Source organism: Ochlerotatus camptorhynchus, unplaced genomic scaffold (genome assembly GCF_037179485.1).
Source record: "Ochlerotatus camptorhynchus isolate MF236.1 unplaced genomic scaffold, CSIRO-AGI_Acam_v1.1 ptg000041l, whole genome shotgun sequence".
Taxonomy (NCBI): domain Eukaryota; kingdom Metazoa; phylum Arthropoda; class Insecta; order Diptera; family Culicidae; genus Ochlerotatus; species Ochlerotatus camptorhynchus.
In genome coordinates, this window is record NW_027040532.1 from 1,470,069 (window position 1) to 1,481,908 (window position 11,840).

The following is an 11,840-nucleotide window of genomic DNA, read 5'->3' on the forward strand; positions in this document are numbered from 1 at the left end:
TTAAATATCATTATTAAGGGGCCCAATTCAGCCCAATCTCCAACATTTCTCTCTGTAAATTAGCGAAATTGGAAGGTGCAAGCATCGGCCGTTCGAAACGCGATTCGGAAGTATGGTGATAAAGCAACTTTCCAGGACAAGCAAAAATCTGGAGGTAAACGGAACCCTGTCGACCAAAATCTGAACCGGAAAATCGTGCAAGCTTTCACTCGCAAGAAAAGGGCTTCGGTTCGAGACGTGGCTATAAAAGTGCCAAGGCAAGAATGGGTCTAAAGACGTTTAAGAAGCAGAAGAAGCCAAAGCGAAGGTAAAAACAAGCCACATCCGTCAAACCGAGGGCTCGGAAGCAGAGTGGCCAGATTGTTTTTTTTCATTATCGGTGGCTTCTCAAAACTATTATCGATAGTTATCGGTAGGCCGTCTGAAGAAGGCTTTCCCGATACTTGGGGGTAACTGTCCTTCAGTTCTTCTGCTTTAAAAGTGTCGAAATCAGTATGAATATTTTTCAAGATTACTAAAAACTGTGATTCTCGGTAGGAAAAGTGAAAAATCGGTGCTTTTTAACCTTTTGTCTGTGAATCGGTAGGCATATAGAAAATCGATAGGACTACCGATAAATCGGTAGGTCTGGCCACCCTGCTCAGAAGTTATAGAGCTTTTTGACGTTTAATCGGCGCACACTACTACACAGTTTAAATCGAACGAGTACGAGCAAGAGGGAAACAGATTAGTGGGAAAACAAACCGTTCATTCATCCATGTATGCTCGATAGAGAAAGACTCTTAAACGTCAAAAAGGTTTATACGACCAGTTGCTGTGCGGAAAATCGGTGTTCGAGATTATGGACGTTGAATCATACGTTAAATTTGATTACAAAACTCTTCCTAGTGATCAGTACTAAACCGTTCGTGATGGCCTAAGTGTTGACGACGCGGATAAGTCGATTTTTTCCGAAAATTCGGTAAAAATGCTATTTGGTGAGAGTGGTATGCTTTCCAAACCGTTGGTGACAACGGAGACAATGACAACCGATGTTTAAGTGCGTGAGTGTTCAAACAAGCGTCTGTTACCCATGATCCGCAAACACGACGCCTCAGTACACGATAGCCTGGTATAAAGCCAACAAAGTCCAATTCGTACCCAAGGAGATGAATCCACCAAACTGTCCCCAGGCCAGGCCAATCGAAACTTTTTGGGTCCTTACCCAAGCATTTTTGCGGACACATGTAAAGGCAGCGGATTCCGTAACAAAGTTTGTGAAAAACTGGGAAAAAGTATCCAAACTTTTTGGACTGAAGCTACGTTTTACTGTAAAAGAATACTATAGAGAACATGAAAACGAAATACAAATCGTATTTGCTGTAAACAAAGTTACGTCATCGTTTTTTTTTTCAAGTCGTGCTAAGACATTCTGCAACACTCTATATTACTAACAACACGTTGATATTTGAGCTTTTTTTTAATCTCTTACAGGTCCAAGTTGTGCTTCAAATACATAAACCAAAAGTTGTATGACTACAATGCGTGTACATTCAAATATGTATCAGAGTAGTACAAGCATATCATTTATCGCTATTAACATATTAAAAACATGTAATGCTCAATAAATGAAAGAATTCCTAGGGTCCAATAAAATGTTACGTAATGCAACAGATTGCTTTTAAATATTATCCACCCCTACATAACGTACTTTTCTTATACTTAATAGAAGGGTTGTAACACTTTGCAATACGACTTCACCAACAAGCACTTGAAATATTTTCCTAAACAAATTCCGCATGATAATGATAACGACTCAAAATTGAGTAAGAGTTACTCATATTTGAGTTCAGTTATTTATTTATTTTTTTTTTGTTGGGGAGTAAAGTAAAACCACTCCGTGCATTATTTGAACTTTTGTGGTACCCCTATTTGCTGTTTGCATCATGCAAATCGACCACTATTTAACAAGTAGACAGCTAATTGCCTGGACACATCTTTTCCCAGTCCAATATAATATGGTTTATAGAACCAACTACATTTCCATGATTTGCAGACTAAATATCACTGGGTTGTAAGCTTATACTTCCAAGAAATTTGGATATATGCTTGTGTAATGCACCACAACTGCAGAACAGATGTTCCGAGGTTTCCCGTTCCAAATTACAGAAACGACAGATATTACTCTGAACCCAACCAATGTTCTTAATGTGATATCTACTAGGACAGTGCCTAGTTACTAGGCCAGTGTATATACTAAGAGCTCTTTTAGTGAGCTCTAAGAGCTTTTTGGTGTATGTTATATTAGGATTTATAAATCTTTTCGACTGGTTGCAGTTTGTGCATGTGCAATTGGCCATCACCCTTTGCTCTTCCCAGCATTTGAGTTCCATTTTTACCGTACAGTATGTTATACCACAGTATTGTTCGTTTGAAACACCTTTGGCAAATCTCCCATCGCAACTGAAATATTTGTCCCGGGGTCAAAGATACAGATGCAGGAATCGTATTCCAATTTTTGAGCCATCTGTGAAAAATATGATTGAGCCTTGACGAACGTTAGGACCACCAGTTTCCCAATCCAAACGTGCCGTTTCACAAACGTTGAAGGGAATTTCATAGTTGTCCCCTGGTTTCATCCAGTCTCCATTCATACTCATCACTAGTCCTCTTTGGAAGTATTGTAAGATGCTTAGATGACCAACAAGATCAACTGGCATTACTTTTTTAGATCTTTTGAGCCTTTCTTTCCACTTCTAGTTGCACATGTTCATGCAAGGGCAGCAGATTGAGGATTGCTTCCCAAGCAACACACTTCCATCATAAAAAGTAGCCGCAACTTGATTGTGACTGAAATAAGCTACATACAAGTTTCCACAACTACTCAGTGACAAGTGTGCTGCTAGGGTTCTAATGCTTTTGATGGGGTGCTACGCACCGCACCCGTTATTGCAATTGCATGCTAGACGTTGAAGTTTTGCTAGTTTCCTCTGAGCAGTAGCCTCTTTTGATTTTGGTCACCACACTAACGAAGCATGAGAGTTCAGGTTACTCAAATTCGCGAAATCGTAGGTCACTCATAGATTGAGTAAATTTTCCGACGCTTTACCGAGGAAAACTGATTGTGGTTTTAATCAGTCTTCTAGTACACTTCTAACCTGTGTACATTTTTTTTAATTTTTCCCATATTCGAGAAGTTTTCCCCGGGAAAGTGTCGGAAAATTTACTCAAACTATGAGTGACCTACGTTTTAGCGATTTTCAGTAATCTGAAATCAAATATGGGTAGCATTTTTTGGTCCATGTTCAATTGGTTTGGAAAGTATTTTTTTTTTTTTAAATCAGTTGGAATTAACTCACGCCGACATACGCCGCCACGCCGCCGCCGCCGAAAGCAAACGGCGTGACGCCGCCACACCGCCGCCGCCGGCAGAAAATAACATATCACGCTGACGCCGAAAATATTTTGATCAACGCGCGAAGGTAGCTGCAGGTCGTCCGAGGTCAGCTCGGGTTCCGAGGGTTATCGCTGCTATCAAAAGGAAGATTCGGGTGAATCCAGGGTGTTCAATAAAGAAAATGGCAAAGGAACACGGGATCAGTGACTTTACGGCATGGAAGATCGTAAAGGTAGATTGCGGGGCGAAGTCGAGGGCACGGCAAAAAATTCACATGATTACCAACCGCATCCGGGAGCTACGAGTCGAACGATGCAAGAAAATCTTGAACTTCCTTAAGCGAAAAAGACGTGGCCGACGAGCACAAGAACGTGTATCTGACCAAGCATCATGCTAGCGTTATGGTGTTTGAATTGGTGGCTTCCGATGGCAAAAAAAATGGACCCGGTGTTCATTCCCGAAGGCGACAAGGTCAACACGAAGGTCTACATCGGGATTTTAAGTAAGTATATTCTTCCGTGGATCAAAGAACAGTACGGTCCGAAGCCAAATGTTGTATTTCAACAAGATGGGGCTCCGTGCCGCACCTCGAACCGCACTCAGAAGTGGTTGCAGGGACATCTTCCGTTCTGGGCGAGGGATATGTGGCTGCCATCCAGCCCCGATCTTAATCCGCTTGTCGATGCAGGATTCGATGAGCTGCCCACCCTGTCAACCAACCTTTCCAAAAGCTGTTAAAGCGCCGCTGCAAAAATATTGACAGACGTCAACGCTGGTGGCTCGAGCTGTCAACGGCAGTGACAGTGAAACGGGGAAGAATATTTCTTTTTGGATAAAAGTTCGCGGCGTGGTCGGTAGTGTTCCTTACCGCTACAGTTAAAATTATTTTGCTGTTATATTACTTTATTATATTATTATATTAGGGAGTGCTGGAGTTTATTAAAATCTAGTAAAGGTGGTAAAAAGTTCAAACTATTAAATCTAAACTTAAAACGAAACTAATTCTAAACTCGTAGGACCTAGAAGCTAACCTAAAACTTAAAGCGCAGGGAGAGGCCCCACGCTACAAAGAATCACCAAATTTGTGAGTAAAATGAAAATTATTATAATCTATATCTAATGAAATAAAATAATTGCAGTGAAGCAAACGCTAAAGCAAAAGGCTTTCAGAAACGATTCTATGACCTTTCCCCCACCTGCGCGGACAAACTTCAAAATTTGCTGTTGCAAGTGAACTCGATCGAAATGGACGAATCGAGGTTAGCGAGAGCCGTCGGACCGGTAATGGACGAGGAGTCCAGTTGCGTAAGTTGTCAACGACCGGATCGCGCGGAAAACATAGTCCAGTGTGACCAATGCGACAGGTGGCACCATTACACGTGCGCCGGAGTGAATGATAGTGTCGCGGACCGGGCGTGGGTATGTAGCAACTGCATTACCCAGCAGAAGGATGACATCGCCTCCCTTCGAAGCGGATCTAGTCGCTCCAGCACAACGTCAGCGTTTTCGGTTTGCCTGAGCCAGCTGGTGGAAAGGCAACAAGCCGAAAGAGCTCGTGCAGAGCTAGCGCTACAACGTCGTCATCTTGACGAGCAGCAACAGCTCATTGACAACGTGCTAGGAGGAGACATAGCAGGCAGCCATTGTGGTGGCGTTTCATCCAGTGGTGCGAACATTAAAGTGGCGCCACCCGCCCAACGTATGCGCCTTCCAACTCCACCTACCCCCGGGGCTCCCTTAGCTTCGTCTGTTCGTCGATCAACACCACTGTTGGGTACACCCAGAACTACCGTACCACCGATGGGTTCGACTGCAGTGCTGGAGCCATCCGCTTCAAGGTCTCAACAGGAAAAGGAGCATCCACTAACCGCCCTTTTGGAACTCAGGAACCGTGTTGAGCAGTGCGAAAAGCGCGCCAAACCAACACCTGAGCAACTGTCAGTGTTACGTGTACAGATGGAGTTGTGCAGAACCCTTCTGGAAGAGTTCCAGTCCGGTGAAGAAGCAAGCGGACAAGCTCAACGGTCGGATGCAAGCGATCCGGTAGGACGACGACTACCAAAGCAAGCGACGACAACAAACGAGCCGCGAATGGAGAAGCAGACCGGCGCCATTCCTAAGGCGAGCCAGACGTTGGAATCGGTACCGGAAGCAAATACTAGTCTGCAGAACCCTCTCTGGCAATTGAGGGATCCGGTAAGCCAACCCAGTTTGCCTTCGGTAAGTCAACCAAACGCTGAAATGCGTCCGAACCACGTCGAACCCCCAGGTAAGCGTCAAGCCTTGAATCATATGAACGGTTGACTTACAGTACGGTTGAGTCGTCTCAGCCCCCTCGTCAATCAGAAAGTACACGAAGATACCAAGCGATTCCTTCCCCAGTGCAACACGGTGCTCCCACACAGCAGCAGCTAGCAGCAAGGCAGTCCCTGGCTAAGGAACTTTCTCGATTCTCCGGTGACCCTGCGGACTGGCCGATCTTCATTTCGAATTATCGCTACACGACTGAAGCTTGCGGTTTTTCGGATGGAGAGAATATGCTTCGCCTCCAACGATGTTTGACTGGACCGGCGCTGGAAACTGTGCGCAGTCGGTTGGTATTGCCAGCAGCGGTGCCCCAGGTGATCGAGATTCTTCGTATGCGGTTTGGACGACCGGAACTGCTGATAAATTCTCTGCTGAGCAAGGTGCGGGAAATCCCAGCTCCAAAGTCCGACAGGTTGGAAGGACTCATCGACTTCGGGATGGCGGTGCAGGCCTTATGCGACCACATTGAAGCAGCGAATGAACGCGCTCACCTATCGAACCCGTCTCTTCTGCAGGAACTCGTTACTAAACTTCCCGCGGAACAACGAATGATGTGGGCGGGATACAAGCGGGGATTCGATCACGTCGATCTAAAAACCTTCGGTGACTATATGGCGTCAGTGGTACAGGATGCGACAAGTGTGGTGACCTTTGAGCCAGAAGGTAAAAGGGGCAGTGCTCGCGACCGTCCGAAGAGCAAGGGGTTCGTGAACGCCCATGCAGTGGAAAGCGCGGGGAGTTCCGGAGTTTCATCGAGCGAATCGAGGGAATCACCCAAACAATTCGACTGCCTGAACTGCAACAAAAGTGGGCATCGAGTGCGCGATTGTGAAGTCTTCAAGAAATTGGACATCGACGATCGCTGGAGAAGAGTTCGTGCGCTGTTGCTGTGCCAGAACTGCCTGTTTAACCATGGACGTCGTGCGTGTCGAGGACGAAAGACATGCGACATTGAAGGCTGCCAGTTTCGCCACCATCCTCTCCTCCACTCCCAAAGAGGACCACCGAAGTTGTCGGCACCGACGCCGAGAGTTCAGGTAGCCGATAACCATACCCACCATCACGCAATGTCATCGAAACTCTTCCGTATCATTCCCGTGATACTCCACGGTCGTAGTGGGTCAATTGAAACTTTCGCCTTCCTCGATGAGGGTTCTGACCTGACACTAGTGGAACACGACCTGGCTACTGCGCTGGGCGTGAAGGGGACGCCTCATCCTCTATGTCTTCGGTGGACTGGCGATACTTCGCGATTGGAGAAGGAATCGCGACGGATCACTATCGAGATCGCTGGAAATGGGCAGAGCAAACGCCACAAGTTGGTGAACGCGAGGACCGTCAACAATCTCAGTCTTCCCGTCCAAAGCTTCCAGGCCGAAGAAGCGGTGAAAGTGTACCCGCACCTAAAGGGCATCCCAGTAAGCAGTTATCAGAATGCCAAACCCAAGATCCTCATCGGCATCGACAATCTGCATCTGGCACTTCCGCTGAAGATAAGAGAAGGTGATGGATCTGCGCCGGTGGCTGCTAAAACAAGGCTAGGCTGGTGCGTCTATGATCCTCGAGGAAGCAGCAATCGTGAATCGTACAGCTTCCACGTTGGAGAATGCGCCTCTGACGAGAAGCTCCACGAGACGGTGAAAGATTTTTTCGATATTGAGAACACTGGAACGGGTCTAGTGGAAACTCCGTTGACGAAGGATGATCAACGAGCGATGACCATCATGGAAACTACAACTCGATGAGTTGCGGACCGTTTTGAGACGGGATTAATTTGGAAGGAGGACCAAGTGGAATTCCCGAACAGCTATACGATAGCACTGCGTTGACTAGAATGCCTTGAACGACGGATGGATCGTGACCTGGAGCTGAAGGAGAATCTACATCGACAAATACGCGAATACGAAGTGAAGGGCTATGCACATAAGGCGACGAAAGCGGAAATGGAAGCAGCCGACCCAAGGAGAACGTGGTACCTACCAGTAGGAGCAGTCATGAACCCCAAGAAACCGGGGAAGGTCCGTATCATCTGGGATGCGGCCGCTAAAGTAGATGGTGTATCTCTGAATAGTGCACTACTCAAAGGCCCGGATCAACTATCTTCTCTACCAGGGGTCCTATTCCGCTTCCGTCAGTATGGGGTGGCAGTAAGTTCGGATGTTCAGGAGATGTTCCACCAACTCCGAATCCGAGAAGAAGACAAGATTTCTCAACTATTTTTATGGCGCACTAATCCATCCGACAATCCAACGGTGTACGTGATGGATGTTGCAACATTCGGGAGCACCTGCTCGCCAGCATCAGCACAATTCGTGAAAAACCGCAACGCCGAGGAACATTCCGAAGCCTACCCCGAAGCGGCAAAAGCGATCATTCACGACCACTACGTCGACGATTATCTGGCGAGTTTAGCTCCGTGGAGGAAGCAGCAAAGGTGGCAAGCGATGTGCGCTACGTTCATGGCAACGGAGGATTCAAGCTTCATAACTGGCGGTCGAACAGCAGCACGGTGCTCAACAGACAAGAAATGGCAGAGGTGGATACAGATGATCGAATACATAGCCGAGATCCGAATCCCAAGATGTTACTTCCCTAGTGCTACTCGGAGGACCTACCAGAATTCTGAAGTCCATGTGTTCGTCGATGCAAGCGAGGTGGTGTATTCTTGTGCGGTCTATCTACGCACATTCAACCAAGACGGCGATCCGCAGGGTTGCCTAATCGCCGCCAAGTCAAAGGTCGCTCCTCTGAAACCTTGGTCTATTCCCCGGCTGGAACTACAGGCATGTGTCTTGGGCGCACGGTGGTCGAAATTCGTCATAGAAAACCACAACGTTTCCGTATCCAAGACCACGTACTGGACGGATTCAAGAACAGCGCTAGCCTGGATTAAAGCTGATCCGCGTAACTATCGACAGTTCGTCTCCTATCGGGTAGGCGAGATCCTGGAACATTCAACGGCAGCTCAGTGGCGGTGGGTACCGTCAAAATCCAATCCAGCGGATGAAGCGACGAAATGGGGAAGTGGCCCGTACTTCGATCACGACAGCAGTTGGTTTCAAGGACCCAACTTTCTACGATTGCCGGAAAAAGAGTGGCCCCGTATTAAGGAACCAGTGACCGCTACTAACGAAGAACTGCGTGCATCGATTCTGCACCACCGATCGTTTGAACCCGCAATAGACTTCAATCGGTTCTCATCCTGGGATAGGCTGCAACGTGCAACCGCATACGCTCTTCGATTCCTGCACAACACGTCCAAGAAGCGGCCGGAATACTCCGGGCCGTTGCAACAGTCGGAACTTCGAGCGGCTGAAGAAACAATCCTTAAGTTGGTACAGCATGAATCCTACCCAGATGAAGTTGCCGCACTGTCGAATAAAGCGCCGAACGAAGCGGGACAGGAGGTTATCGGGAAGCAAAGCTCCATCTATCAACTGATGCCAATGCTGGATGGTAACGGATTGCTACGCGAGCGCGGTCGGATCGAGATAGCTGAACATGTTCCCTATGGCGTGCGACTGGGAGCTGATTCAACGCCAACTGGAGGCATTCTGGAAGCGCTGGTTGATAGAGTACCTGCCGGTGATCCGTCGACAAACAAAATGGTTTGAGGAAACCAGAGCACTCGAACCGGGAGATCTGGTAATGGTGGCGGAGCCAGCGAAGCGGAATGGATGGGAGCGAGGACGAATCATCCATATGATCCCGAATCCGGATGGCCGGAAGCGAAGAGCAGTGGTAAAGATTGGTGGAAAAACTCCAGTGCGGCCGGTGACAAGGCTGGCACTACTCGATGTGAAGGAGAAACGTGAAGTTCCGGAGAACACCGGACTACACCCGGGGGAGACTGTCGATGCAGGATTCGATGAGCTGCCCACCCTGTCAACCAACGTTTCCAAAGGCTGTTAAAGCGCCGCTGCAAAAATATTGACAGACGTCAACGCTGGTGGCTCGAGCTGTCAACGGCAGTGACAGTGAAACGGGGAAGAATATTTCTTTTTGGATAAAAGTTCGCGGCGTGGTCGGTAGTGTTCCTTACCGCTACAGTTAAAATTATTTTGCTGTTATATTACTTTATTATATTATTATATTAGGGAGTGCTGGAGTTTATTAAAATCTAGTAAAGGAGGTAAAAAGTTCAAACTATTAAATCTAAACTTAAAACGAAACTAATTCTAAACTCGTAGGACCTAGAAGCTAACCTAAAACTTAAAGCGCAGGGAGAGGCCCCACGCTACAAAGAATCACCAAATTTGTGAGTAAAATGAAAATTATTATAATCTATATCTAATGAAATAAAATAATTGCAGTGAAGCAAACGCTAAAGCAAAAGGCTTTCAGAAACGATTCTATGACCTTTCCCCCACCTGCGCGGACACCGCTGTATTACTCAATATGGCGCGTCATGAAGGCCAAGGCCTGTTCTAAACGCCACCCGAGAAGAGCAAGCCTCAGACAAACATTGACCCGGACCTGGAGAGAAATGGATCCAGACTATACATTATTAGAACCTGCCGTGCATTCTGGAAGCGTGTGGAGGCCGTAATTGCAGCAAGTGGAAACTCGATCGTTGATAGTTTAATACTCTGAGAAACATCCCCCTTTATATAAATAAAAAAAAAAACTCGAAAACGAAATTTTTGAGATTTTTTTTTTAGTTTTGACATTGTTTAATGGTGCAAAGATTATCACGCATACTGTATATTTGAATGCGATTCAGTAAATTTACTACATCCCAAACGCCGTTACATAGGACTCGCGAATTTCCCCCAAGTAAAATTCGGCAACTCGCGAAAACTGAACATTTTTTTCGTTATTTTTTTCTACATCCAATTCTTCCATCATTAAGACGATGGTGGAACATGGGTACAATGCAATTTTCGGTTTATGCTTCTTGCTTCTCCCGTACGAAGTAATGAGTTAGCGTTCACAAGAAAAGTCTCCTTGCCAGACAATGGTGTAAGTAAGTGTAAAGGAACGCGATATCATTCCCGAACTTTTTTTTTTCTCTGCTTGCTTGGCTACGAGGATGATGTATGTTCGCGTACATAAATTATACCGGCGAATACATATATGCGTAATCGCTTATTGTTAATTTCGTTTTATTGTTCGTAGATGTAATTTTATGAATTGTTGTGGTTGTAGGACTGGTTCCGAGGATTTTCCTCTTTGCCAGCCCAGTCTTGAGCCTTGGTAAGGGCATTTGTTTTTCGTGTCGAATAGTGAATGATTGAAGATGCTCGGAACTTTTAAGGGGAATTTTCTTTTTTAGGAGGATATTTCGCTGAACTTGAGAACGCGGGGCGATTTGAATTTAATTAAGGGGTCGATACCGACCTGTATTTTCATTTTTTATTTATTATGATTTATGCTTAAATCAGAGGGAAGAAGATTTTTCATTAGGGGAACAAAGCCCAAGCATTTTACAATAGATAGAACGCCTTAATCTTGCGTTCGTTTTTGTGACCTATTGAAATTTATTATATTTTTTTTCCGGAGGAATCGTCAATGCAATAAGTTTATGTTTGGCATTTAACTATTGTTCATTCACTCCAATTATTATGACACGCAAAAAGCCATGGACTAAACCAAAGTTAAATTGCGTGAGAAAACTCTGAATAATATCAGCATTTATAATTAAATACAATTTTTTTGTCTATATCCAGAAATTTCCGTTGATGTAGCGAAACATTTGATTTCAATGGCATCACTAAGAACAGCAATTCCAACCCTCGTCCCTATAGCGCCGTACTCGTCAAGGGTCAACACCGATAATGTGACAGTGAATACCCTCCCTCTGACAAGGAAAGGGTAGGATTCAAATTGAGAGCAAGCAGGAAAATTCAGAATCGACCAGTCAGACACTCTGACACATGATTTAAATGTTTGACATGTGCCACACTTTCCTCTACATATGTAGCTATGTGACAAAAACTGACGACATTGTTCCGGATGCTTCCTCCCCAAATCCATATCAGAATACTGTAGAACGGAAAGTCAATCAACTGGAAAACTGTTCTGTCGAAAGGATGCAACCTGAAGGTTTCGAAAAATAGTCAGTAACAATGGGATGGAAAACTGATTCCCTGCTCGGCTGGTACCAACAACATGTTACATGTCAATTGTCTCCTTTTTTCCGAGAACAAAATTTGAT

At 45.7% G+C, this 11,840-nt stretch overlaps 1 protein-coding gene across 1 annotated transcript; it reads left to right on the plus strand.

The window, feature by feature from the left end:
• Nucleotides 1-7,533: 7,533 nt before the first annotated feature.
• On the plus strand, nucleotides 7,534-9,297 carry LOC135713465 (uncharacterized). The gene has a single exon (XM_065236590.1). It carries the CDS (start codon nucleotides 7,534-7,536, stop codon nucleotides 9,295-9,297), a length of 1,764 nt encoding a protein of 587 aa, XP_065092662.1.
• Nucleotides 9,298-11,840: the final 2,543 nt, after the last annotated feature.

What these genes read in the sequence shown, in the direction of transcription:
- LOC135713465 (XM_065236590.1), top strand. Translation starts at nt 7,534, where the DNA reads ATGGATCGTGACCTGGAGCTGAAGGAGAATCTACATCGACAAATACGC.